This window comes from Trichoderma camerunense (genome assembly GCF_050948025.1).
Source record: "Trichoderma camerunense strain CBS 138272 chromosome Unknown V8C40scaffold_3, whole genome shotgun sequence".
Classification (NCBI taxonomy): Eukaryota; Fungi; Ascomycota; class Sordariomycetes; order Hypocreales; family Hypocreaceae; genus Trichoderma; species Trichoderma camerunense.
Genome location: NW_028145367.1, coordinates 672,375 through 696,717, shown reverse-complemented (window position 1 = coordinate 696,717; position 24,343 = coordinate 672,375). Strand labels below are relative to the sequence as shown.

Genomic DNA, 24,343 nt, shown 5'->3' with positions numbered 1-24,343 from the left:
CCTGCCAAGCCCCCAATTTCCGCCAGCCGTTGGAGTAACTCCATATTCTTCGACGCTAACGTCTGCAGGCACCGGCAAAACACCGGCGGCCTCCGCCTTAGCGGCCAGGGGTCAAGCCTTACGTGGCTGAATTTCAATCAAAGCGTACGCAAAGCACATGCTGGCCAGCGCCCCACGCCAAACCATCTCGCCTCGCGATAAATCGACCCTTTGCTGTCCATAACCTCGTTTCCCCATTTCGAACGCCGGGCCTGCGATTGTTGGTGCGGCAACCCGCTGTCTTTGTCTTTCATCTACATTCTACTCCAGCTTGATCCAAGACGTTACAATTGTGCTACAGCCTTCAATATGGATGCGCCGGAGCCCGAACAGACCCCTTTCGCGGCTGTTACAGCCCACACCACCAGGATCCAGAGAGTAAGTCTCGCGACTTTGGCTTTTGTTTCGCTTCGTCCTGTCTTCCTGGAGCCGCCGATGTGCTAACTGTGACTAGCAATACCAAGCGATTCTGGACCAGTCAACTCCATATGTCATGTACCGATGGATCGGCACCGGCGTGGCCTTGCTTCTCTTCTTCCTGCGCATTTTCGTGGCGCAAGGATGGTACATTGGTAAGTCTCTGTTGCAACGAAAATAGAGGAGAAGAAGAAATGAATCAGCAGATACTAACGCTTTCTTGTGCCACGCAGTCGCATACGCCCTGGGAATCTACCTCTTGAACCTTTTCCTGGCCTTCCTTCAGCCCAAGTTCGACCCCTCGAGCGATGCCCTGGATAGCGAAATGGAGGATGGCTCCGTTGGAACTCTCCCCACCAAGCAGGACGAAGAATTCAAGCCCTTCATCCGACGCCTCCCCGAGTTCAAGTTCTGGTACTGGGCCACGAGAGCCATTGGCATCTCCTTTGTCTGCACTTGGTTCGCCATCTTTGACGTTCCCGTGTTCTGGCCCGTCTTGGTTATGTACTGGTTGATCCTCTTTGTCCTCACGAGTATGAAGCCCTCAATACCTGTGCCTATAATCACTCTGCTAACCAACCGTTTCCAGTGCGCCGACAGATCCAGCACATGATCAAGTACCGCTACGTGCCCTTTACCATTGGCAAGAAGTCCTACGCCAAGGACCGATCGTAAGCAGACTCGCCAATAACCACGTGGAGACGAAGCCTCTGTCTTGGGGATTCGAAATGAATACTGGGAATGGAGATGGGTTTTCGAATGGATTGGCTTGAGCCGTGTGTAACAGATTGCAGCTGCCTACGGGCACGTATCGATGCGCCTTTGTGGGCTCATGTAAAAGATGCATGTGCGGCGAATGACGGGTCTTTGAAGGAGAATTTTCCTTATTTATAAAAGCAGCAAACGAGGGCCTGTCATTAAATCCTTAAAAGGCGTAGACGGATGGGTTAGACTACGGATGACTGATACGAAACTGCATGGGAACCAGGTCTTGGAGACGAAACTCTCACAGAGAGCTAGCTACCTATACTTAATTTAATGAAATAGTTTTGTACGCCTAGGGCATCAAGAGCTAATGGGCAATTTGTGATTTTACTTACTCACTTCGATTTTTATTCTCATCTTCATTTTATTTTATTTTTCATGTTTGATTGCTTGATTTGGCTCGATAATTGCTGCTGTTCGGCCTCTGCACCAAGCGAAAGTCGCGTGGTGGGGAGCCTGCAGAGGCTACACTCAGATTTGACAGCCTCGCCTCTCAGGTGCGGCGCGCGACTCTTTTTTTTCCCTCCATCATTACCGACACTTGGCCACGCCTCTCAATCGCCCGTCGGACCAGCAATTGCGCCTGTACGCAGGAACCTCTCGAACGATTCATTCATTTACAGCCTCATTTGCAGCTTCTTCTCCATTGATTCGACCGACCAGGAGCGAGTAGGGGAAAAGGGACAAGGGCCAAGATGTCGTCCTCGGGAGCTCGCTCAGGCGAGCGCATGATTCACCAGGACTTCATTGCGCGAATCCGCTTCTCCAATGCTCTGCCTCCGCCGCCGAATCCCCCGAAGCTGCTCGATATCCCCAACACCGGCCTCGCGAGCGGCCAGTACACGACGCCTGGGTTTGCATCACGTCTGGCGCGAGAACAGCCGCTGAACATTGAGGCCGATGCGGAGCTGGGTATGCCGCTTGATCTGGTGGGCATGCCAGGCGTGTTTGATGGAGATGAGCGATGTGAGTGTGACTTGTTGGTTATTCATGCTTGAACCAATCTGACCTGGAGGACGTACCGGTAGCAATCCAAGCATCATCACAGCCATTAGCCATCCACCCTCACGATCGAGCCCTCCTTAGACCTATTGCGGCCCTTGGTAAGCCCAAGGTCGCTGAAGCAAACGTCTCCTTCCTCCGCCGAACAGAATACATCTCGTCCCTGGTGCCGAAGCGATTCGAGGCGAATCATCCTAGAGCGCTGTTGGCCAAGAATCGACGACCAGTGAAACGCCCAGAAGCGGCCGCCGACTCACCCCAAGTCATCAAACGCAAGATTGACAAGGGCTTCGAGCTTGCGGAACAAGATCTCAAGGACCCCAAGCGTGTCAAGCATCCTTCCAAGAAGCACCTCAAGCTCGTCGAAGCGGTGCCCCTGCTGCCCGATCTGGACGCGTTCCCCGACTCCGGTGCTTATGTCACCATCAAGTTCCTCACGAACCCCGTCTCGAGCTCCAACGAGTATGATAATCGTCTCCGCAGCGGTTTGTTCAGGCCGATAGACCGCACGCCTGCCGAGGAAGCGGCTCTTGAAGCAGCTATGGAAGCCTACGCGGCCGATCCCGACAATAACCCCAAGCCGGCCAACCTGATGAACTACGACTTCTACCTTGGCCAGACTCGTGCTGATGCGGATCGCTTCCGCCGCAAGTTTGACATCGATGACCCCAGTCATGATGATGAAGACCTGTACACCCACAAGGCCGACACGGGTGGCTACTTTCAGTTCAACAGGATCAGAGCGTACGAGACGGCTCAGGAGACGGAGCTCGATCACCCAACCAAGTACGAAGACGAAATTATTCTCGCTTTCAATGACGACGAGAGCTTCCCTAAGCAAAAGGCCATGTACTACTACCCCATCATGCAAAAGTCCACTATCCGGCCCCAGCGTACCAAGAACATTGCGCGCACAAACTATGGTCTGTCTGAGGACGACGAGGCGCAAGTGGTCGACCAGCTGGATCTTACCGTTGATGATCCCACGGAGGAGATGAGGAGCGCCATGAAGATGTACTCACGGCATCCTCTTGGGTGGGAGCAGGATGAGGGTGGTGATGAGCAGCAGCATGTGGAGCAGTCCATTGAGGAGGCTGATGTCGATGCCGATGGCGAAGAAGCCGAGCGTAACGGTGCTTCAAGCCCGGTCGGAGGACAGGACCGGTCTCCTTCTGCGGACCATGACGCTGAAGGTGATGAGGATGAGGATGAGGATTGAGCTTAGCTGGTGGTGGATGGAGTTGTGATCGTATTTGCCAGTCTTTATTAAATGAACGGAGGAGTTTCCTTTTTAACTAATCTTTTTTGGTCTTTTGATAATTTGAATCTTCGAAAGCGATTGACCTCGCTTTTTTCGGAGAGCATCGAAGACAAGGAAAATGAAAGTGTAGGATTGGTGGCCGGGGAGTAGTTGGGTTTGCACACTGGGGTTTTCATCAGGTATATAGATGGACAGTAATGAAAATGCGTTACCTTTTCGAGTGGTAAATATGTTGCACTGAGAAATGAGAAAACATATATTTAAAAGAAAAGAAAAGAAAAAGAAAAAGGCAATTAAAGAAGTGAAAATATTCATTCATAGTATGCTATAGTGATATATGCCAACGAGCGAATGTACAACTGCGTCGTGTTCGTTCAGCGATTTGCCCAATTCATGATGCAATCGTTATATATAATAATAGTAGTAGTAGTAAACAATGGTATCATTTCATATAAACGCCCAGTGATGCTTGCTTTATTTCCTCCCACCCATGCCCGCTCCATCATATCTCGAATCCAAGATTTTCTCTATTGTCATCAATCACCCGTCCGTATCTGCAAGTCTTCGTTAGCACATCATCCATTATACAACCTCTAAAAGGGCAAAAGTGAGTATAGGCAGACTCACTCTAACAGCAATCTAAAAAACCACACTTCCATATCTTCCTTCCTAATCGCCTGATTCGCCCACTCGCGGCTCTCCTTTGCAATCTTCTGCCCTTCGGAAGACCCCTTGGTGTCTTGGTCGATGAAGCGTACTGCTTCAAGCCAGTCGTCTCCTTGTAGACTCAGCGGGACGTAGTGCACCCACGGCTTGAGCCACTCGTTGTGCCATTCGCGAAACAGGGCGAGTTTAAAAGTCAAGCTCTGACTCTGCAAAAAGGCGTAGAACCTGCCAGAAAAGGCGTTCCCGTCAATGTCGACAAGATACTTGTATCCCCAAGCGTCCTGCTGGTCGACAGGATCAACCACATCGAAAAATTCCTTTTGCGCCTCGCAGTCGCCAGGGTCGCATTGGCCGACGTGAGAAAAGTGCACGTTGATGAGTTCCTGGTAGTCCCCTCGCGGGACCTCCTTGGCCGTCCACTTGGGGCTTTCGACGGTGCCGCTATTGGCCATGACCTTGGCTTGCTCTTTGGAGTTGATCTTCTGCACAAAGTGTTGGCGATGGTGCCTCCTCCAGCCGCCGTTGCGACTGTAGCCTCCGGTGGTGGAGCCTCGCCAGTAGAGCTTGCTCTCTTTGTCTTCCCACGGCATGTCGTTGGATTCGTTGTAGGCGACCTTCTTGTACCAGTACCACGGGGAGGGATATATAATGTCGCCGTATGATGAGATCTTCGACTGCGAGAAGATGGGGAGCAGATCGTGGGTGATTTTGAACGAGTTTGGACGATCGAAAAAGCCATATGTCGAGCTTAGGGATGGCGTGAGACATATGTCGGACATGGCGGTTGTGTTGTACACAAAAGCAAGATCGCTAATGCCGTATCTGCTCAGGTCGTCGGCGCGCTCGTCTTCAAGGATCCTTGCCTGGCTATCGGGTGGACAGGACATGCGGGAGTCTGCCCAAGTAGATTGATATTGAATCGTGTTGAACCTTGAAAGCTTCGTCTCTTTGAACCTTTTGCCGTCGCTGAGATCAGATGGCTTTGCTGAGAATTCATTGACGAGCTTCTTCTCCCCATTCAACAAGGGCATGTTCTTATCCTTGGCCTTGTTCACAAGCCGAATCAGATCGTCGTGCGGAACCACAACACGAGGCTCATCGTGAATATTGAAAGCCAAGTCCATGTCCGGCAGATACTGTATAAACTGCTCCATCATGCCCTTTGTCGCATTCTTCTGCCACTCATATCCATGCTCCATATGCGTAATTTCGTGATCTCGTATGGCAACTCCAAGCAGCCCATTATCATAGCCAAGCGCCTCCGTCACCCTTGCGCGAATCGTCTGCGGCTGCAGTCCCCAAAAAGGCGTCATCATGTCGTGAATCATGTCAAATTCATCAATCAGCTGTACGTCATTGCTCACAGCGAAATTGTACCATTTGTCAAAATGGGGGGGTGGAGGGATGCCATATCGCCTGCGATACTCTTTGACGGCCTCCTTAAGGGATTTGGACTGGCGTTTCTTGACCTCTGTAAACTCATGCTGCGCATCTTTCATGAGATGGATGATTGGGTGTGATGTTGCATCGGGAGCCTTCTTTGGTTGTGGCCCGCCTGTTATAACGGGCAAATTCTCCCATGTTACCGGACCTTGAGAGGCGGGGCTTGATTTTGTTGGTTTTGCTGTTGTTGTTGGTGGTGATGAGGGGGGTTCTTGTAGCGGCTGTTGATGCTGCTTCTGCGGTTTCGGAGGCAGTATAGGGGGATAATCCTCGACATTGAAGCTATTGGTAACAATATCAAGGATAGAATACGCGCAGATACATAATAGCAACACCGTCACGGCCAGAAGATACGTGCGCCGCCGCATGCTGAAATCTGGCGCTGAAAGCCAACTGCTCAGCGCAAGTGAGACAATCGCATCACCACCCCAAGAAATAAGGAGAACCAAGAAAGGAGCCTCAAGATTCCAGCCTCAAGAGAATGGCATAGATAAGCGAAATTCCAGCGATTCAATAATCCAAAATCGATAAAACCATTGCAATGGCCTCGGGCTAAGCAAAACAAAACGGGATTTGTTTACTTTCCACAGGTGGCGACGGCAACCCATTCAGGCACATGTCCAGCTTTGTTGGTGGGGATTTCGCTAGTGGCGCCAGGCTTACCGATTTATTACATAAGGGTAATTCGCCATATAACTGGCCGGAGATGATTTCCAGAGTTGAAAGAGATTGAGATGTATATATCCATCACATGGCAAAAATTGAGCAGCACTGGGTAACAAATTGTTCAAGTAAAATTGGGCTTTCTCATCTGTGATTTATTGCCAGTGTACGCTAAGCTAGAGGGTGACTATCCCAGTGTAAATCAGAGGATGCTGATTACCGTCACCGCGACCACCATTGGAACGCCGAGAATGCCGCAAATTCACTTTTTTCATTTCTCTCTCCGCCAATTTTTTAGTAGAAGAAGCCGATGATCTTGCCGGCAACGTGCTTTCGTCGGGCCTCCTCGTGGTCCATGATACCAGCAGAGGTGGTGAGGATGACATAGCCGAACTGACGGGCAGGCAGCAGCTTGACGACCCACTTCTCGAGGTCGGCCAGGCGGACGTTGTAGCGGGGAGAGATGACACCAGTCTTGTTGAGACGGCCGTTCAGCTGGACGACAATCTTGCCGGAGCGGTGGTCATCGACCTCCTCGAACTCGCCAATGTAGCCTGCAGGAATGTATTAGCAATGTTGCGGAAGACCTCAGGCGATTTGAAACGTGAAGAAAGTTGGCATAGAAATCTGAAGAAAATCTACCGCAGGATAATATATCGGCAACTTATAGGGGCTGGACCGTGGTGCGGTATCGATCGTAGCCCTAGTTATCATGCCGAAGAGAGGCAGGGGAAATGGTGTCGCGCAAAAGCAATAGGGTAAAAAAAAAACATCAATCGTCCAACGTACCGTGGCGCTGCATGACCTGGAGGAACTTGACAATGACCTTGGAGCTAGGTCGGATCAGGACCTGACGCTTGCCGGCCTTCTCGGCGTTGTTGATGCTGTTGAGGGCATCGTGGAGAACGGAAGTGCGGACCATCTTGGCGGTATTGATGAAAAGGAGATTCTCAAGTCGGAGTTGGAAATGAGGTATCTGCCAGAAGGGAAACACATGTTAGACTCGGAGTGGCCCAGAAGCGTGGAGAGTGCCCTCAGCGATCCGTCGACGAGGGTTCAGCCCGCTCATTGCCGAAGGGGAAGCAGCGTATCGAGAAACGCCAGCCAAAGCCGTTGTGTGCCAAACAGAAAACCGCATGATGTGATTTGATGCATCATCGCGCGTTCATTGTCGCTCATCGGGGCCGGCGTCTACGATTGCTGTCCCCAGCCACGATAAAAGGCGTCATCCTGCCAGGTCCGAATCGCCGTTCAGCGGTGACCAAGGCCATACATACCTCGTTTGGAGTTTGACTGATGATTGAAGTGAGGTCGTGGAGCTGCAAACGCCGAGATGGGAAAAAAAAAATCGGGCGCTGGTATGGGACCCGCACTCGGGTGGTGCGTTGTGTGCCCTGGTGGTCCGTGCGCGTAAAAATGCCCTAAGGGTACGCACTCTTGGCACACTCGGTTACCTTGATTTCGGCAAATCCCCGTGATCCTCAATCTCTACTACCACTTGTCGCGCACGACGCAAAAACCCCGTCACTAATTCTTTACACGTCAATTAATCTTCGAGGATCGCCCGACGAGAACAACAATCAAGATGGTGAGTTTTCTCACCTGGATTTCGCGAATCGCCAATGTCGGAATGATGGACGCTCTTTATTTTTCCCGCCATGCGAATGCACATGCACGAAAGAAAAAATGAGCCCCTCGCCGGTCCTTGTCGATTGCGAAAATACCCCCCCTTGACGATTGGGAACGCAGCGCTAACCAGGGAATTTGTTGCAAAAGTCGGACGTAGAAGAGAACAACGCCCCCGAGGTCGCCGAGGAGGTTGAAGTTTCCGGAGATGCCCCCAAGGGCCAGATGTCCGTTCTGGACGCCCTCAAGGGTGTTCTCAAGCTCGCTCTCATGCACGACGGTCTCGCCCGCGGTCTCCGAGAAGCCTCCAAGGCTCTTGACCGTCGCCAGGCTCACATGTGCGTCCTGAACGAGAACTGCGAGGAGGAGGCCTACAAGAAGCTGGTCATTGCTCTCTGCAATGAGCACAAGATTCCTCTCATCAAGGTTCCCGATGGCAAGCAGCTCGGCGAGTGGGCCGGTCTTTGTATGTGATATCCCGACGACGTGGAAGAAAAGGGGAGAAGATGATATACTTACACTGGTTTTAGGCGTTCTGGACCGTGAGGGTAACGCCCGCAAGGTCGTCAACTGCTCTTGCGTCGTTGTTAAGGACTGGGGTGAGGAGTCTCAGGAGCGTTCTATCATCCTGAACTACTTCCAGACTTCCCAGTAAGGGCATGGACGGCGTTGATTTAAGGGGTTATAGAGGTGCGGTCTTGGTTTCTTTTCAGGACGCGTGAAAAAAAACGACTTTCTTTAGGGTTGTACTCTAGGCCTTGTATCATGGCCATCTTGCATGACGGGAAAAATAAAAAAGGAATTTAAAGAATCATCTGATATTGCTGGCTCTTTTGTGCACACTAATGCTCTCTGATAAAACATGCGGTTTTCCATTTTCTATTTGCGCCCCTCGACCTATAAAACCCGTTATAAACCAAGTCCCGAAAATGCCCAGCAATGGGGATAACAGTTCAAAACTCACCATGATGATGTGATAGCCAAACGGAGTCTTGGCCTCTCCAATTTTAGGATTGCTCGTAGTGCTCGGCTCCAAAGAAAAGGCAACTTCTTCAAACGTAGGATCCAGGCTCCCTTTAATCTTCCAACCTAGAGAACCCCCTGCCGCGAATAGAAAGAATATCATCAGCGATCCATCTTCAGAGCAGTACCAGTTGATCGAATGAAAAGGAAAGGGCGATTTTGAATACCTTGTCGTGCCTTGTCTTCTGAATAGGCCCGTGCCACCTCGTCAAATTTGACACCCTCGCTCAGCTTCAACAAAGCCTCTTCCTTCCTGGCATGTTTTTCGCACTTTGAACCATTAGTATCTCATTGCATATTTTTGGCTCCAATCCGGAAATTGTTGGTCATTGGAGATTTCGAAAGGGCGGAAAGAGTAAAGCCCGTATTCATTCGCAAATGATCTCAGCGGACTTCAAGTTCTTTAGACATACCAGAATGTGACGAACGTTGATAGACATCGCTCCCTTTGCCTTGCCTCCTCCTTCTTTGGCCTCAGCGCCTTTTCCCTTGCCGCCGCCTTTATCGCCGGATTTTTTATCGTTCTTGCCCATCGTTTAGGTCTTGTGTAAGTGAACAGGCCAATGGTTGTATGAGTGAAGTTTGTCGGTTTGATGAGCCCCGCCACCAGGAAAGCCCCTCCAAAATACAAAGTTATCAGACCCCGGCTTTTAACAGGTTAACACTTGTATCAAAACCTCGTCCGACAAAAAAAATGACAACGTGGTGTTGCGCCCACAACGCCTCTCGCATTTCATAAGAGGGGAGCAAATGGAATGCTCTAATGATTTGGGGCATCCTGGGTATCTTCCTTGAGCCCCATGTCACGCATTCCGTAGCTGTATCTTGCATGCCGGGCTGTCGTCAAAGCAGCGCCAACCTCGAGAGCGCGTCTCCATTGTCGCCGCTCCATGCGTTCTTGTGCCTTCATCAACTTCTAGTCCAGGAAGCTTTGCTCGCCATGGTGTTGTCGAATCATTTCGCCTTCGAATTTCTCAAATAGCAACCAATCGTCCACTTGCGAGGGACGAGGCACTTTGGCAAGGTCTGCTATGTTCGGCTGGCCTGGGATTCTCTCCAATGTGATGACGGTTCGATGCAGGCGAGTCTGCAAATTCTGCTTATGACTGTATCGCCGGATGATATATCTATAAAAGGGGTCAGCATTCGTTGCAAATTACCTTTTTACAAATGAAAGGGGAATGAATATTTACAGTCCGTCATATCGTATGCCAGCCTTCGGGGAGAGTGGGCTCCTGAGCCGGTGACCTCTAAGGATCCGTATTTGGGTACCAACGCAGGATATCAAGGAGACGTGTGTTTCTGAGAGCTTTGCTTCTCGCATGTAGCGAACAGTTCCCGAGGGCAGTACCTCTTCTCGGCCTGTAAGTAACGGAAGCGCAGCAGCCCCGTATTTGCCTTTTGTTGGAGTCTCGATGATGCTCCCTACAATGCCATCTCGGTGCGCACATGCCAGGTTTAGCCACTAACTGGTAAGCGATGTCAGTATGTTGAATTGCCGAGGGCTTCCGGTCCCGTGAAGCTTACTGCCCTGGTTTGAATTGGAGATTCCATTCAAGCTCCGACAGGGTCCTGCACTTCTTCGCCTGCCATAGTTCCTAGCCATCCGAGGCTATGCTGTTGAAAACGACGTCTCTCAGAATACCAGTGCTTGACAAATTTTGATGTCGGATCTGATCAATGTTGAAGTATTTTTCGCGAAATCTAGCCATCCATAGCCTCTGCAGTCTCTCAGCCATGACTATATCAATCCGAGGTCGAGGACGGGACGAGGCTTGCTGATGTCCCAACGTCAGTATATCAGAGAGAAGTTTATCCAGTCGAGCATTTTGAATTATCGCAAAATCCATGGTTGGCGTGATACTGCTCTCGTCTCTCACCAACTCGCGAAGAGCTCTCTTGACGACTCCGGCTCTGGGGCCTAGCGAAGCATCTTCAACAAGGTGAGACCGAATGTCATCTGACAGTTCTAACAATTTTGTCTCGTTCAATCGCTTGTTGCTAGAATCGAGCAAGCCAGTTGACCATAGGGCGCCATATAGATCTAAGAACGATGAGGGAAGCCACATGAACCAGCCTCCTTAGCGAAGACATACCTGGCTGCTCAAGTCTTTTTTCCTCCAAGTCTGAGTCTGAACTTGAGATTTTATAAGATTGCCGCGAGTCGGTAGCAAATCGAATAGCTGGAAGAATCCATCTTAACCGCCGAGGCATCTTGCCGAAAATGTGCCTCTAGGTTGATGGACCGTACTTGGCTTCTAGCCTGATGCTTCACACAAAGTGTTACGGTTGAAATGAAATATCGACACGAGCACCAATTATTCAGTGGCCTTACGTCGTTTTAATTGCTTTAGTCATGAGAAAAACAGGAGAGAGAAAATGATGAACAATAGTTATATGTATCGAATTGTGATTTTTATGAGTACCGATGAGAATGATGAGATATGAGATGGAAAGAAAAGATGAACTATTGTAGGATCGACATGATGGCTAGGTTTAGATGCGTCTTGGATTTATTGAAGCCTCTTGGTTATCGTCCCAATCGGCTTGATAAAATATTGAAGGCATGGAAGTGAATGGTGAAAACTCAAGATATGCAGGCGTTAGTGAGCAGGGCGGTGCTTTCTATGTGAGGCTACCTTAGTAGGTACACTTTGATGTCGAGGAAAGTGCTCTACAAAGTGCCTGCTTGTCACATGACCTAGCAAGTCTTAATTACCCTACTCCATATTCGTAAAATAAATAACATCGATCAATCCAAATTACTACCAAGTAATTAATGGGAAATGTTTTGTAGATCGTCTCATGGTTTCAACAATGCTATTTCGCAGGTCGGTAGGACCATCCTTGTCTACACCGCCTACCCCTTTGAATTCTTAGTAAGACTTCATATGCGCTATGGATTTCACCGCCTACTAAACTCACTCTAGATAGCCGTTATTGCCTGAAAAATGCGCCCCACAAGGCCCAAATAATCTGGAAATGTTTGGTGAGAATTTCAGATAGTGAGGCTCAACTCAATTGATTCACGCCTCTGTTTCTGCATCAACATTATCATGAGTGACCAAGCGCATTACAATGTGCGCCAGAGTGCGTCTCATGCCAAATCAATAGGCATTACACAGCGCGCAACGCCGCTGCGATTCCCATGGGTCGGCGATTTGCGCGTGAGGTACGCGCTTCCCAAAATCCCCAAGATGAGAGAGTAGGATCGATCATTTTGCTAATGCTTTGATAGATTCTCAGATTTTCAAGTCAATGAGATTGGGAAAGATGGAGTTGTTGTTCATCTGCACAAGATTGGGCTGAATGGTCAAGATAAGCAGGCAGCGCAAGAAGCTGATACACCCAAGGAGCAACAAGAGCCTGCCAGCAATGCTGGTAATGCCGATGCCAATGATGCCAACGACACGCCTCAAGAGAAGGAGATCATAGAAATTCCGGCAGAAGATATCACTGCTCTCAGCAACCTGGCCGGTGAAAAGTTTGCGCAAGAGCTCGTCCAGCTGTTCAGAGACAGCCAAGTGGAAGCTTCAGAAAAGAAGAAGCCAGTCGTCTCCGAGCCAGTGGATGACAGGTCCAAAAGAGGCGAAATTCACCAAGAAATTCGACGGATTTTCAACTCCAGGATAGAGACCAGCACGGACGATGCCGGTGCCATCATTGCAAGCTTTTCGGCACCCACGAAGCGAGGCAAAAGAGGCCGAGGTGGACGCAATCGCAACCGGAACAAGCAAGACGACCAGCCGATTGGCGAGTATCTTCATTTTACGCTCTTCAAAGATAATCGCGACACCATGGACGCCGTCAACCAGATTGCCCGTATTCTCAAGGTGAAGCCTCAGGTGATCAATTATGCAGGCACCAAGGACCGACGTGCTTCTACAGTCCAACGTTGTTCCGTCCGATACACTCGGGATCGAAGCCTTGCGGGTATCAACGGAAAGCTCTGGGGAATAACAACAGGTGACTACGAGTACAAGTCAGAGCCTATCCATCTAGGAGAGCTGCTAGGAAATGAGTTTGCCATTACTATCAAAAACTGTCAAATCGTCGGCGAGGACAGCGCCAAGCCAGTTTCCCAGCAAGTCGACTTGATGCGTGCCAATGTCCAGTCTGCATTGGACCATATGACCGAGCATGGCTGGATTAACTATTTTGGTCACCAGAGATTTGGCACCCACCAGATTGGAACTCATGAAGTTGGGAAGCTGATTTTGGGAGACAACTACGAGGGTGCTATCAATGCTATCCTTGCCTATGACGAAGAGATTGCCCAAAAGGCAGAAACAGAGGGAATCCCCGAAGAGCCAGCCAAGAGGGACGAATACAGTCGCCACCTTGCCTGCATGCTGTTCAAGACCGAAAAGGACGTCGAAAAGGCCATTGAGATTATGCCCAGGCGGTTCTCAGCCGAAGTATGTGTTCTTCGACACCTAAACAGGCAAGGCAAGCAGTCCAGAAGAGACTTTGTCGGCGCCCTCATCCACATCACCCGAGGGTTACGGTCAATGTACCTCCACGCGTGCCAGTCTCACGTGTGGAACCACGCCGCGAGCAGGCGATGGGAGCTCCACGGCGAAAAGGTCATCAAGGGAGACCTCGTCATCGTTGAAACTGAGGCCGCCCCCCAGGTCAGCGGCCAGGACCAGGACGGCGACGACATCATCAACCCATCAGCCGAGTACGACGACGACGACGTGCCCCTACGCGCCAGACCCCTGACCGAAGAAGAGGCGTCCAGCGGCAAGTACACGGTGCACGACATTGTCCTCCCCACGCCGGGCTACGACGTCATCTACCCGGACAACGAGATTGGCGAGTTCTACAAGGACTTCATGGGCCGCGAGGAGAACGGCGCGCTGGACCCGCACAAGATGCGCCGCATGCGCCGCGAGTTCAGCTTGCCCGGGCGGTACCGCAAGCTCATGAACAGGTTCCTCGCCAAGCCCGCCGTCGAGTTCAAGACATACGTCAGCGACGAGGAGCAGATGCACCCTACCGACCTAGACATCATCAGAGCCGCACGCAAAGCCGGCAGTGGAAACAAGCGCTCTCGCGAGGAAGGCGATGATGCGAGACCGAGCAAAGTGGCCAAGGTGGAAGGAGAAGAGCAAGCTTCCAACGATGCCGCTCAGAGCGAGGAGGCTTCCAACGATGCTGCAACTGGAAACGACAAGGCTGAAGAAGTTCCAAAGGCAGAAGAAGCCATGGAAGTAGACCAGCCGCTCAAGATCGCCGCAGTCATCAAGTTCCAGCTCGGCAGAAGTGCTTACGCCACCGTCACGCTCCGAGAACTCATGGGAGACCCCCCTGAGACCAACACAGCTTAATAGGCCACGTCTGCCTCCTTATGCATAGGAATACCGTACTCTACTGTTAAAAGGGATACCTCTTTTTGGCATATTTCATCTTTTTTTCTGCTTTCTGCTATAGTTTGGATAACTAAAAGGATCCCGTGTATATAAACGCCATATCGACAAAAATGAAGATGATGTTAAAAAAACACATCAGAAGAATCGCTATGTGCAAGCGCTTGATATTCAAGTTTATGTTGAGGGGCGCCAATTTGACAGCTCTACAATGTAGCATGAACAACCCCCTTATCGCTGTTCTCATCCTCCTCATCCTCCTCTTCTTCTTGGCAATAGTAGTTTCATGCTCGCTTTCTGACCTGTGTCAAATCCACCGCAGCAGGCCCGGATTCCTCTCCATGAGTGGTGTAAAACCCGTCCTTGATCCAATAGTCACACATGCCCAATTACTCTTTTTCGTATTTGTGATGCCGTTACGGCCTTGCGATCTGCGTTATACGACGAGGCCAGCCAGCTGGTCTAACCGTAAATGAATGGCAATGTATCGTTTCAAAAGTGTTGTTTAAAGTCAGAAGCTTCATCGACCGCCGACCTGTTTCTCGTCCCAACCCCACACAAAGGAGAGGTATTTCACCATGTTGACCCTCTTGGATCGCATCTCGACCATCCACGGGTGTTCTAGCATTTTCCAGGGGCTGGCTCTGCGGTTAGGCTGCTTCTCCAAACTAAAAGAAACGAAAAGTTAGCGACAAGTCTCAAAACAGAGCAATATTAGAGCAACATACCAGCACTCAATAAAGTATTTAAAGTTGTCGCTCCAATACACGTCGTTGTCGGGCTCATCCTTAAGTTTCGGTACAGGTTGCCTAACAATGTACGTGAGCAGATCGATCAGACCCGCACGAGGCTGCATCTCCGTCCCGTCTGCAGGGAAAGGAAACCTGTGCTGGGCGACTTCGAGCAATGTGACCCCCGTGGACCACACGTCTGAAGTGATGGTGTATGACTGGCCAGTAATTCGCTCTGGGGCCATGTAGTAGCTTGTTCCGATAAAGGTGTTGGCTTCGCCTTTGGTTCCGAAATCTCCAGATACACCAAAATCGCACAGCTTAACTGAGCCGTCACGGCAAAGCAAGATGTTGGAGGGCTTGATGTCTCGGTGAATGATCCTTCGTGTGTGGAGATAGGTCAGGCCGCCCAAAACACCTTCGGCAATCTTTCCCAGTACCTTTTCACCAGTACGGCCTCCTAGCCTCTTCACCTCTTTGTAAATGCTGTCTAATGAGCCTCCTTCGCAAAACTCCATGGCGATGGAAATGGTAGCCGTGGAGGGATCAACGAATGCTCCGTAGTAACGACAAATGTGATCAGAAGCACAATTTTTGTTGAAACCCAGTTCTCGCACGATTTGCTTCTTAACATCAGGATCAGGGTTGGTAGTGATGACCTAGATGTAGTATTAGCATCGCCATCAGCATGGTGGTTATACTCAGAAATCATTTACCTTGAGGGCAAAGATAGTCTTGCCGCCTTTAAGCATAGCCTTGGTGACCGCTCCTCCTGCACCTTCACCGAGGTTGCCCAACTCAACAATTCGCTTTTCCAAACTAGCAATTCTCCATCCTTCATCGTCCAAATCCTCGACATCCGCATTCCTTGCTTTCTCAATGCTGAGTCGGTCAAATCCTTCCAGGCCCTGCAGGCTCCCATCTCGCTCCATGGAAACACCGCCTTCGCTTCTCATTGAGCCGACGGCAGATACAGGATCCGGGGTTCCTTGGGGTCGCGTTACAGGGATGCCAAACTGGGAGGCAAATGAAAGGGCCGAAAACTGAGAGCCCGCAGACGTGGGGTTGCTTGCCCGGCCATCAAGAGGGCCGAAGCTGCCCGACCTTGAATGCGCCGCACTGCTCTCGCTGCCACCGCCTGCAGACTGTCCAGGCTGTATTCCCTGCTGCCTCGCAGGTTGTTCATATGGTGTTACCTGGCTCCCCATAGGAGTGGCCAGGTGTAGAGTCGGTAGGGGTGGCCTAGCGGGCGGCTGGATCGTCAGGTTGCCCACCGGCTTGGCATTTGGTGATGGAGGGATGGCCAGACCCAATCTAGGAGCAGCACGGCCTCGGTTGCCGGGAATGGCAGGACGGAGAAGAGGTGCGGGAGAATTCATAATCGGTACAGACATCGGAGTTGATGCAGGAGTTGGAAGAGCAGAGGAGGAGGAGGAGGAGACGAGATGCTGCAGCGGAGCAGGTCGGTTAGTTTGTGTGTGCCCAGAAGACGGAGAGTGCATGAAACTCACGAACTGAGCGGCGGGGTCGGTGCCCTGGGATTGTGAAGGGGCTGCGTCAGCCATGGTGAGCAGTGCCGGTCAAGGCAGTTTGTCGCAATCTATCCAAGCGAGCGAATTGTTGATGGTGGTGAGATGGCAGGGGACCTTTGCGAGGCTGAAGGTCGGAGCGGTACTCAAAAAAAATACTCCCAACGGTCAAGCAGGTACAGAGTACAAAATCGGCCACGGCAGAAAAAAAGAGGGAGTGTCCTAACAGCGGTCGGACAAAAGCAGTGCTAAATAGACGACAGGGAGAGGGCCAGAGGGCGCTCAAATAGAGTGACGCTGATGCTAGAAAAATTCAAATATCGGCAGACGACTTGCTATGCGTTGGCAAGTAATATCTCAAATCGCAGGAGGCGAATGCTCGCATGCACAGTCTATTGGTGCCAGCGTGGGTCGAAGGCGAGTGAGGGGACGCTCGAGAGGGGATAGTCGGCTTAAGCGTCAATCTGTTGCAAGACAAAAAAGGCAGCGCCGTCAGATGCACAAAGGCAGAGAAGAAGAAATAAAGAATAAAATAAACTGCAAGAGACAAACGAGGGATGCAGACGATGGCTCAAGGTTGGCTGAAGGTGAAGCTTATGGCCAGCTCGTGGTCTAGTAGATTTTTTTTTATTGTGTAGGGGAGAAGTCGGGCTACATGTACGTGGACGAGATGCAGAGGGATTCGAGGTGGGTTACTCCGTACAGCTCCTGGGATTTTGGGCGTCGGCAACGCAAGTACCTACATGTACCTACCTGAAGCGGCATATGCGCGCCAGCGGAGTCAGTGGCATTGTGCATGGCGCATAGTGGTGACGGGCCCCTGTAGGCCAGCCAGCGGCAGAGGCTCTGTACAGGGCGGGTACCTGTAGACTGTAGTTGATGGGATAGAGCGGATCAATGCCCGCCAACATGGAGCGTCGAAGCACCGGAGAGGTACATGAGGTCCATCCATTATGTTGGGTAGCACTTGGGAGGCGCTGCAAGGAAGCACCACTGGGGGGCGCTGTGGGGAGAGCTCCAGGCACTGTAGGGCTCCCAAAGGCCCCCAAGAGCTCTCGTGCTCAGCCAAGCAAGCGGCGCTAACGTGTCAGTGGAGATGAGGGATGGGTGGAGCAGAAAGAAGCTGGCAGCCGGTTTCCGCGGCTGCTGCTGAGACTTGCGGTGGTGAAACGACGTCTCGGGACGTGGAGATGAGCTGGGAGCAGCAAATGGGCAAATCAGCGCGCGGAAACACGGAGCTGGAGGGCAAACAAGTAGAACCTTGAAGCAATTACGGGTGCTACAGGTATCATGTGTCTCTGCTCCAGTAATATCAGCACGAGTACCAAGTCGACTACCATCTAACAGCACGGCGTGCCTATCTGGATGCGGAGAGACGGCACGGCCGAGGCCTATCAGCGTCACCAACGATGGTCCAGGGGCATCGGAAGGAAAATTGCAGAGCCCAGAGCATGAAGCACGATGTACCTATCAAAGCAAGCGATCCGCGTGAGTACTGTACTCGGAACAAAGTTCCAACCTATGTATCGACATGTTCCCATCGCCGGCCCTATGGGGCAGACGAGCCGGCAGCACTAGCCAGGGTCGTTGGGCGCGGCGCAGTATCAAGCATCAAGTCTCTTGTTAGCTTACCCTACAACACCATGTCATGCGCCTGGGAATTACTCATTTGAAATTCTTGTTGCGCCCCTGAGCCGTCTACCCGTCATCCATCTGCAGCACAGGTCAGCCGTGGTGAGACTGATGGCAAAAATGCGTCCGGCAAAAGGGCCGCTGATCTCGAGCCATGGCAAAGAGACGCAGCCTTGGTGTGCCGGGCGCTGACTTGCCCGCGCAGCTGAACCGCGGCAATCCAACAAGGATTCAAATCAAACCAGACATGAGCATCAGCCCTGCTGGAAAAGTCCCGAACTCGTCGACACGTGGAATGTAAGACCAGTGGCCACCACCTTTTTGAACTGGCCGCCCACCCTGCAGCAGCTAGACAGAAGGATAGGGAGTGGGCTGGCATCCCATTCATTCGACATTGCAGTTGTTCCGGGCCCCCAAAATCCCATCAATGCTAAGCATTGTTGTCTGACACACTGCATCAAAGCCGGGCCAATGAAGACGCGGGGTCCTGTCCCCAGAAACCATCACAGGTTCGGCGAGTCCAGGAGGACGGGCAAACAGCGTTGCAGCCAAGCTTTTCATTTCAAAGCGCAGTCAACCTTGGGATTCGACCGACCTGCAGCTTGCATATCGCGTCGTACCCAGACGTCCCTCTGCAGTTAAGATTTGAGGGCTTCTAAAATAAACCACTGCGCGGCTCGTATTGGCCCAGACGCCAGACGTGGTCACAGGTGCTCGACTGATGCGGTTTCAAGTGCGGCGCAGCTTGCAGACTGGCTGACATCGAGCCAATAAGATTCGCTGCGCCTTTAGCCTTGCGTTTCTCCAAGCGCGCGTCTACGCGCCCAGCCTGTGGTTGGTTCGTCCATTTGACGGGCAACCGAAGACAAGCGGAAGCGGGTGGATCTCGCCTGCAAAATCGACGCACATCTGTTTCAAAAATAGATTCATGAGGCTCCGACGGCTACAGAGTAGTACTGCGATGTCTTTAATTCTCCATATAGAACATTGAACGCGGCTCTGGATGGATACTTTGGAGTTGATCTCTGATGCGCTGAAACCGAATAGGGAAAGCGGTGAGCCACGAACCCCACTCGGCCGCGCTGCCCCACATGTCCAATGGCCAAACTCCAACTTTTTTTTTTAGGTACCGCTGAGTAGATCGCCAAATTTTTTTGCATCAGAACGCTGGGAGTGCGTCCACAAATTGCACAATTCCAAGCCCCCCAGCATGCCTTCCAAAGGTGCCACACACAAGGGCCGGTCTTCGGATCCGGAGCTTTCTTCAAACGCGGGAACATCCTCCGATGAGTCCGATTACCTCGACAACGCTGCTGCCCGCAAACGGCGCCGCACCTCTCCCGAGCTTCAAGTTGAAGTCGATGAGAGCGATGACGACGAGGAAGATGGTGGCAGAACCCCACAGCTGCCACTGGCCTCTATAGCCGTGCCGTCTCGAATCAAAAGAAGCGTCGAAAAGAAGGGAGAAGTCAAGCCTGCTAGCAAAGCCGCTGCCATATCGCAACCGCAGTCGCAGAATCCCATTCTTGCACCAACCGACCCCAATACCACATTTTCTGCCCTCAATGTGCGGCCATGGCTTGTTCAATCACTCGGAAACATGGCCATCAGACGACCAACTGGAATTCAGAAGGGCTGCATACCGGAGATATTAAAGGGAAGGGACTGCATTGGTGGTAGCAGAACGGGATCGGGAAAAACAGTTGCTTTTGCTGTTCCCGTTCTCCAGAAGTGGGCAGAGGATCCAACTGCCATCTTTGCCGTCATTCTCACACCAACTCGAGAACTTGCTCTTCAGATTTATGAGCAGTTCAAGGCAATTTCATCGCCGCAGAGCCTCAAGATGATTCTTGTGACTGGCGGTGCCGACATGCGATCCCAAGCCATTGCGCTGGCTCAACGACCACACGTCATCATTGCGACCCCTGGACGTCTGGCAGACCACATCAGGACATCTGGAGAGGACACAATCTGCGGACTACGAAGAGTGCGTTATGTGGTTCTCGACGAAGCCGATCGTCTTTTACATGCCGCTGGCAAGGGAAGCATGCTGCCCGACGTTGAGGAGTGCTTGTCGGTACTGCCTCCTGCTTCCGAAAGACAAACGCTTCTGTTCACAGCCACCATCACTCCAGAGGTGCGAGCGCTCAAAGATCTCCCACAAAGACCTGGAAAGCTACCCGTCTTCGTCTGTGAGGTGGACACGCAGATGCTTGCCATCCCGGCAACTCTAAGTCAGAAGCATGTGCAGATCCCCATCACTCACAAGGAGCACTACCTCCACGTATTCCTTCTCACTGAGGCCAATGTCAATAAGACGGTCATCATCTTTTGCAATCGTACATCAACGGCCGAGTACCTTCATCACTTGCTGCGATTACTATACCACCGAGTCACCTCTTTGCACTCCAAACTTCCTCAGAGACAGCGAACGGATAACCTAGCGCGCTTCCGCGCATCAGCGGCCAGGATCTTGGTAGCCACGGATGTGGCGGCCCGTGGTCTCGATATCCAAGAAGTTAGCCTGGTAATCAACTATGATATCCCTCGGGACCCAGATGACTATATCCATCGAGTGGGACGTACCGCCCGTGCGGGCCGCAAAGGTGAGGCCGTGACACTTGTGGGCCAACGAGATGTGGAATTGGTCTTGGCCATTGAAGAGCGAGTGGGCAGGCAGATGGAGGCTTGGGAAGAGGAGGGCGTCAACCTGGAGACGAGAGTCATCCGAGACGCCCTCAAAGTGGTCGGCGAGAAGAAGCGGGAGGCGTTGCTGGAGATGGAGGAGGGCAGGGAAGTCGGCGGCAAGAGGAAAAGGACGAAACAGAAACTTCAGGCATAGCCGTCGGCATAGTCTCACCATTACAAGAGCAGAGCATCATCATCAATTTCCAAGCGACATCTTTCTTTCATCTTCCCCAATAGTTCGTGCCATGGTTGTTCGGGTCTCCCTTGCCGTTATTGCTACTGCAAGGTACAATTGGTATTATTACTATGATATTGACCTTGCTATCTTTAGGAGTTGCTCACGGGCCATTCTCTTCCCGTTCGCTAGGAGGGGGCGTGCGAGAGACGCATCGCCCGCAAACCGGACCACGTTTCGCGATACCACTCCGTCGGTATCCAGTAATACCATGATCTGTCAACCTGTCCTTCCCCTTCGCTTGAAAGGGGGGGCGTGCAAGAGAATCACCGCCCGCAAAGCTGGACCACGGTTCGCGATGTACCACTCCGTCGGTATCCAGTAATAATACCATGGTCTGGCAACTCGTCGATCAGGGGGAAACATGTCAGCAAACAGGGCTGGGCATACAGAACAAGAACGCAGGGCATGAGTGTGCGCGTCGGCAACAGCGCGCGCAATAACATCCCATCTCCACCACCCACCAAGAGGCACTCGTAAGCAGTGACCCAACGATGCGAAAGCTAGCGACGGCGCATCATTTTCAGATCCCGGTTCCAGACTGCTGGGTAAGCTGTCCTTCCCCAATGCGGCAACCATAGGGAGATGATAATCAGGGGGAAGAAGGGTGGAAGCTGTCCCGTCAGAAACACGGGTTCTGACAGGATACCGGGCGGCCCATTGCGCTGGGACGGGAGCCAAAAATACGGCCAGGGGTATTATTGGAATTGAGGGGAGGGATGGCCCCATCTTACGCCGCATCGGAGTGCCTGATTTGTTGGTCAGCCTGCTCTTTCTCTTCCCCCAGCTTACGAGGCACGGCACGGACCTGCGGAGTGCGCAAAGGCATTTGATATGGAGGGTGGGAGCGAGAGATGAGAGTGAGGTTCTGCCCTATGACCGTGGCAGGGGGGCCATGCTTAAGTGGGTTAAAATGCGGATGACGGCCGTCTTCAAAGGTTCCCAGGTGATTTCCAAAGGCCGTCACACAACAGGGGGATACTATCACATCCAAGTATAGCTTTTGGGGGGGAAACATGATATGTGTCTGTGTCCTTCAATGAGCAGGGCTGTCGGGCTTCACTTTCTACTCGCAAGGGGGGGAGTGCGTGCCAAGACCAACATGCCCCTTTGCTTTCCAATCAGCTTTGGGACCGATGGGATGGACGACCTTGCCGATCCATCTCATTACCAGAGCAGCGGGATAGGCGATCCCTGATTTGATTTGGTTTGCGTTTGGGGGAGTTCTCCTTTTCACTTCACCTTGCACTCGCTCTTCCTCACGCGCGCGGGATAGGTGCTGTCAAGGTAGATTGCGGAGTTGGACTGGTATCAAAGCTCAGACCTTGCGGGCACATGGGCGTATAGTATTCGCTTTATGGCAGGAGACATTAGCCACAAGGTTCGATCATCGAACAGAACCCTGTATTAGTGAATAGACAGATATTCATCAAAAAAACTGACACTCTTGCCTGTGACATCGCCGAGTGCCGGCTCGGCGCGGCGGCTGTGTTGACCGAAGCCAGATGATCGAATCATCAAGACAACTGGGTGCAGCAGGATTGAGATCTCACTTCCCCAAACCACGGAGTCCGCGGCATTTCAACCATGTCATTTCCATCAATGAGGCACGTTCTTGTTGGTCAAGGGGTGCGATGAAGGAAGCCGAGGAACACGGTCGTATGATTGGAGCCAAGTTGACTAATCGCGCAATCAACTGATGTTCTCCGTACGTTACGGATAACGCGATCCGAGGTAGAGAGCGAATTTATCCAAACGAATAGCGTCGACGATTCCGTTTTCCAAATTGAGCTCAATTTGCTCTTTCAAGGCATTGATGGCTGCCATCTAGTTGGTTAATTGTCCGCTGGTGATTGCTACCAGGTTCATGGCCTTGTGGATAAGGTAAATACGGAGCAGATTGTAGTATTACTCGTATTTACTCCTGATTTACACGTACTCTGCGATCCTGGCGGGCCGTCCCCAAACGTGGTGGACCACAGGGTAGCTACTCATGCTATTTTCAGGCCATGCATGGAGTCTGCTTGGTGTCTCCCGCGAGAAAAAAGAGGGACGATGTTCGGGAATACCAGCCGGATATTCACTCACTCACTCAATGGACCTATGCTCCATACCGCGGCAGAGGAGCTGCGTTGACATGCCTCTGCTTACGGCATGACAAGGCTCGTGTCCGAAAAAAACAAACGGTTCACGAAATAACGCCGATTTCCCATGGAGAAACGGAGGCGGACGCCCGCAAGCGCAAGGCTCGATCCCCGACCATGGTGGACCGGAAGCAAGACTGCCTATTGGCGAGCCTCGTCCTGGCAACGAGAGCAACGGAAGAGTCCATGTCCGCGGCGAACGGAGTCTGCTAAACCACCGGAGAGCGAAGTCACGAGATTTCCTGTGGTGTGTACACAAGAAAAATGATCTGCGAAAGCGGCATGGTCGGAATATGCATGGAAGCATGAGAGAAGGACGCAAGGACGCCCGAGGCGCTTCCACGGATCTCGATCACGGGAAGAAGGCCACAAGAACAGAAAGAAGCGGACCGCCTTTGCATCCCGTATCTGCACTTTGACGTGACGAAATAGGGGAGATGCCGCAACCGCACCCCCAAAAGCCGGCAGATCTGTTTTTGTGCGTTGTTCGTCCGGAAAAGCACCATTCGCCCGGGCGAAGCTGGGCGTCATGGCGTCGGCGATTGGGATTGGCTGCGAAGCATCGGCTATCGGGAGATGGGTCTTCTCTGCATGTTCTTTGTTGCTTCCATTGCACTTTTTTCTGTTCTAGTGAGACCCCCGGCTAAAGAGCAGAAAAATGACGGCATTTAATGGGGCCCGCTGGGAAACGTGCGTGGTGATAGGGCAATGGCCGTCTTCGGCATTGTGGCGGACAAAAGGCGGCATCTACCGCCCTGGACCCTTTTTCTTCGCTCTCGCTTCCCTCGCTGCGGAACTGTTGTTGCCGCAATCTGTGCCGCAACGCACGTACTGGGTAGCGAATGTACTATGACGTCCATTGCTGTTGAACGACCCTGGGCGATAGATTAAAAGGCACGCCAATTAAGCATTACCTCGGATAGGAAAGAAGGATCTCCGTACACGCGATGATTGATAAGGTGCAGCGAAAATCAGTGGAAGTTGCCGTCTTGATTACCTAACTGGGGGTGATGAGGAAACCAGCGGGATGACCACAATTTCGATTCATGAAATCTGGGGTTGAGAGCACAAGGTCTGTGTCACGGGAACGGTGCCCTGACTTGAGTC

General features: G+C 51.8%; 12 protein-coding genes across 12 annotated transcripts; 5 read left to right on the top strand and 7 right to left on the bottom strand.

Moving 5' to 3' along the window:
• Nucleotides 1–154: 154 nt before the first annotated feature.
• Nucleotides 155–1,555, top strand: V8C40DRAFT_235197 (protein retrieval receptor). Its single transcript, XM_083213805.1, has 4 exons — nucleotides 155–417; nucleotides 494–611; nucleotides 690–989; nucleotides 1,046–1,555. Exons 1-4 carry the CDS (start codon nucleotides 349–351, stop codon nucleotides 1,129–1,131), a joined length of 573 nt encoding a protein of 190 aa, XP_083076891.1. The 5' UTR covers nucleotides 155–348; the 3' UTR covers nucleotides 1,132–1,555.
• Nucleotides 1,556–1,703: 148 nt separating this feature from the next.
• V8C40DRAFT_235194 (RNA polymerase II-associated) lies at nucleotides 1,704–3,733 on the top strand. Its single transcript, XM_083213804.1, has 2 exons — nucleotides 1,704–2,187; nucleotides 2,250–3,733. Exons 1-2 carry the CDS (start codon nucleotides 1,917–1,919, stop codon nucleotides 3,440–3,442), a joined length of 1,464 nt encoding a protein of 487 aa, XP_083076890.1. The 5' UTR covers nucleotides 1,704–1,916; the 3' UTR covers nucleotides 3,443–3,733.
• Nucleotides 3,734–3,797: 64 nt separating this feature from the next.
• Nucleotides 3,798–6,197, bottom strand: V8C40DRAFT_235193 (glycosyl transferase family 90-domain-containing protein). Its single transcript, XM_083213803.1, has 2 exons — nucleotides 4,112–6,197; nucleotides 3,798–4,038 (listed from the first exon to the last, which is right to left on the bottom strand). Exons 1-2 carry the CDS (start codon nucleotides 5,959–5,961, stop codon nucleotides 3,987–3,989), a joined length of 1,902 nt encoding a protein of 633 aa, XP_083076889.1. The 5' UTR covers nucleotides 5,962–6,197; the 3' UTR covers nucleotides 3,798–3,986.
• A 170-nt stretch (nucleotides 6,198–6,367) lies between these two features.
• On the bottom strand, nucleotides 6,368–7,588 carry V8C40DRAFT_235191 (40S ribosomal protein uS8). The gene is made up of 3 exons (XM_083213802.1): nucleotides 7,534–7,588; nucleotides 7,046–7,232; nucleotides 6,368–6,810 (listed from the first exon to the last, which is right to left on the bottom strand). The coding sequence occupies exons 2-3, from the start codon at nucleotides 7,176–7,178 to the stop codon at nucleotides 6,551–6,553; spliced, it is 393 nt and encodes a 130-aa protein (XP_083076888.1). The 5' UTR covers nucleotides 7,179–7,232; nucleotides 7,534–7,588; the 3' UTR covers nucleotides 6,368–6,550.
• Nucleotides 7,589–7,660: 72 nt separating this feature from the next.
• On the top strand, nucleotides 7,661–8,790 carry V8C40DRAFT_235187 (40S ribosomal protein eS12). Its single transcript, XM_083213801.1, has 3 exons — nucleotides 7,661–7,844; nucleotides 8,033–8,348; nucleotides 8,413–8,790. The coding sequence occupies exons 1-3, from the start codon at nucleotides 7,842–7,844 to the stop codon at nucleotides 8,535–8,537; spliced, it is 444 nt and encodes a 147-aa protein (XP_083076887.1). The 5' UTR covers nucleotides 7,661–7,841; the 3' UTR covers nucleotides 8,538–8,790.
• Nucleotides 8,551–9,488, bottom strand: V8C40DRAFT_235184 (peptidylprolyl isomerase). Its single transcript, XM_083213800.1, has 4 exons — nucleotides 9,319–9,488; nucleotides 9,073–9,175; nucleotides 8,847–8,983; nucleotides 8,551–8,779 (listed from the first exon to the last, which is right to left on the bottom strand). The coding sequence occupies exons 1-4, from the start codon at nucleotides 9,436–9,438 to the stop codon at nucleotides 8,762–8,764; spliced, it is 378 nt and encodes a 125-aa protein (XP_083076886.1). The 5' UTR covers nucleotides 9,439–9,488; the 3' UTR covers nucleotides 8,551–8,761.
• Nucleotides 9,489–10,165: 677 nt separating this feature from the next.
• On the bottom strand, nucleotides 10,166–11,663 carry V8C40DRAFT_235177 (PUA-like domain-containing protein). Its single transcript, XM_083213799.1, has 3 exons — nucleotides 11,002–11,663; nucleotides 10,433–10,949; nucleotides 10,166–10,374 (listed from the first exon to the last, which is right to left on the bottom strand). The coding sequence occupies exons 1-2, from the start codon at nucleotides 11,117–11,119 to the stop codon at nucleotides 10,504–10,506; spliced, it is 564 nt and encodes a 187-aa protein (XP_083076885.1). The 5' UTR covers nucleotides 11,120–11,663; the 3' UTR covers nucleotides 10,166–10,374; nucleotides 10,433–10,503.
• Nucleotides 11,664–11,920: 257 nt separating this feature from the next.
• V8C40DRAFT_235176 (pseudouridine synthase PUS7) lies at nucleotides 11,921–14,391 on the top strand. Its single transcript, XM_083213798.1, has 2 exons — nucleotides 11,921–12,077; nucleotides 12,144–14,391. The coding sequence occupies exons 1-2, from the start codon at nucleotides 11,962–11,964 to the stop codon at nucleotides 14,236–14,238; spliced, it is 2,211 nt and encodes a 736-aa protein (XP_083076884.1). The 5' UTR covers nucleotides 11,921–11,961; the 3' UTR covers nucleotides 14,239–14,391.
• A 406-nt stretch (nucleotides 14,392–14,797) lies between these two features.
• Nucleotides 14,798–16,387, bottom strand: V8C40DRAFT_272925 (kinase-like domain-containing protein; the record flags this gene model as incomplete). The annotated part of the gene is made up of 3 exons (XM_083220410.1): nucleotides 14,798–14,945; nucleotides 15,006–15,667; nucleotides 15,725–16,387. 3 exons carry the CDS (start codon nucleotides 16,385–16,387, stop codon nucleotides 14,798–14,800), a joined length of 1,473 nt encoding a protein of 490 aa, XP_083076883.1.
• A 2,008-nt stretch (nucleotides 16,388–18,395) lies between these two features.
• V8C40DRAFT_235174 (uncharacterized protein) lies at nucleotides 18,396–18,792 on the bottom strand. The gene has a single exon (XM_083213797.1). It carries the CDS (start codon nucleotides 18,625–18,627, stop codon nucleotides 18,424–18,426), a length of 204 nt encoding a protein of 67 aa, XP_083076882.1. The 5' UTR covers nucleotides 18,628–18,792; the 3' UTR covers nucleotides 18,396–18,423.
• A 236-nt stretch (nucleotides 18,793–19,028) lies between these two features.
• Nucleotides 19,029–21,161, top strand: V8C40DRAFT_138244 (ATP-dependent RNA helicase DBP8). The gene has a single exon (XM_083211161.1). The coding sequence runs from the start codon at nucleotides 19,380–19,382 to the stop codon at nucleotides 21,009–21,011; it is 1,632 nt and encodes a 543-aa protein (XP_083076881.1). The 5' UTR covers nucleotides 19,029–19,379; the 3' UTR covers nucleotides 21,012–21,161.
• V8C40DRAFT_138247 (uncharacterized protein) lies at nucleotides 21,162–21,973 on the bottom strand. Its single transcript, XM_083211162.1, has one exon. It carries the CDS (start codon nucleotides 21,831–21,833, stop codon nucleotides 21,312–21,314), a length of 522 nt encoding a protein of 173 aa, XP_083076880.1. The 5' UTR covers nucleotides 21,834–21,973; the 3' UTR covers nucleotides 21,162–21,311.
• Nucleotides 21,974–24,343: the final 2,370 nt, after the last annotated feature.

Coding starts and splice junctions, on each gene's coding strand:
- V8C40DRAFT_138247 (XM_083211162.1), bottom strand. CDS start 21,833: ATGCGGCGTAAGATGGGGCCATCCCTCCCCTCAATTCCAATAATACCC.
- V8C40DRAFT_235194 (XM_083213804.1), top strand. CDS start 1,917: ATGTCGTCCTCGGGAGCTCGCTCAGGCGAGCGCATGATTCACCAGGAC. Junction 2,188..2,249: donor GTTTGATGGAGATGAGCGAT/GTGAGTGTGACT, acceptor ACGTACCGGTAG/CAATCCAAGCATCATCACAG.
- V8C40DRAFT_235197 (XM_083213805.1), top strand. CDS start 349: ATGGATGCGCCGGAGCCCGAACAGACCCCTTTCGCGGCTGTTACAGCC. Junction 612..689: donor GGCGCAAGGATGGTACATTG/GTAAGTCTCTGT, acceptor TGTGCCACGCAG/TCGCATACGCCCTGGGAATC. Junction 990..1,045: donor GATCCTCTTTGTCCTCACGA/GTATGAAGCCCT, acceptor AACCGTTTCCAG/TGCGCCGACAGATCCAGCAC.
- V8C40DRAFT_138244 (XM_083211161.1), top strand. CDS start 19,380: ATGCCTTCCAAAGGTGCCACACACAAGGGCCGGTCTTCGGATCCGGAG.
- V8C40DRAFT_235191 (XM_083213802.1), bottom strand. CDS start 7,178: ATGGTCCGCACTTCCGTTCTCCACGATGCCCTCAACAGCATCAACAAC. Junction 6,811..7,045: donor CCAGGTCATGCAGCGCCACG/GTACGTTGGACG, acceptor ACATTCCTGCAG/GCTACATTGGCGAGTTCGAG.
- V8C40DRAFT_235174 (XM_083213797.1), bottom strand. CDS start 18,627: ATGCAGTGTGTCAGACAACAATGCTTAGCATTGATGGGATTTTGGGGG.
- V8C40DRAFT_235176 (XM_083213798.1), top strand. CDS start 11,962: ATGAGTGACCAAGCGCATTACAATGTGCGCCAGAGTGCGTCTCATGCC. Junction 12,078..12,143: donor GTCGGCGATTTGCGCGTGAG/GTACGCGCTTCC, acceptor ATGCTTTGATAG/ATTCTCAGATTTTCAAGTCA.
- V8C40DRAFT_235193 (XM_083213803.1), bottom strand. CDS start 5,961: ATGCGGCGGCGCACGTATCTTCTGGCCGTGACGGTGTTGCTATTATGT. Junction 4,039..4,111: donor TTTTTTAGATTGCTGTTAGA/GTGAGTCTGCCT, acceptor GAAGACTTGCAG/ATACGGACGGGTGATTGATG.
- V8C40DRAFT_235177 (XM_083213799.1), bottom strand. CDS start 11,119: ATGCCTCGGCGGTTAAGATGGATTCTTCCAGCTATTCGATTTGCTACC. Junction 10,950..11,001: donor AAAAAGACTTGAGCAGCCAG/GTATGTCTTCGC, acceptor CATCGTTCTTAG/ATCTATATGGCGCCCTATGG.
- V8C40DRAFT_235187 (XM_083213801.1), top strand. Junction 8,349..8,412: donor CGGCGAGTGGGCCGGTCTTT/GTATGTGATATC, acceptor CACTGGTTTTAG/GCGTTCTGGACCGTGAGGGT.
- V8C40DRAFT_235184 (XM_083213800.1), bottom strand. CDS start 9,438: ATGGGCAAGAACGATAAAAAATCCGGCGATAAAGGCGGCGGCAAGGGA. Junction 9,176..9,318: donor TCAACGTTCGTCACATTCTG/GTATGTCTAAAG, acceptor AATGGTTCAAAG/TGCGAAAAACATGCCAGGAA. Junction 8,984..9,072: donor AGAAGACAAGGCACGACAAG/GTATTCAAAATC, acceptor TATTCGCGGCAG/GGGGTTCTCTAGGTTGGAAG.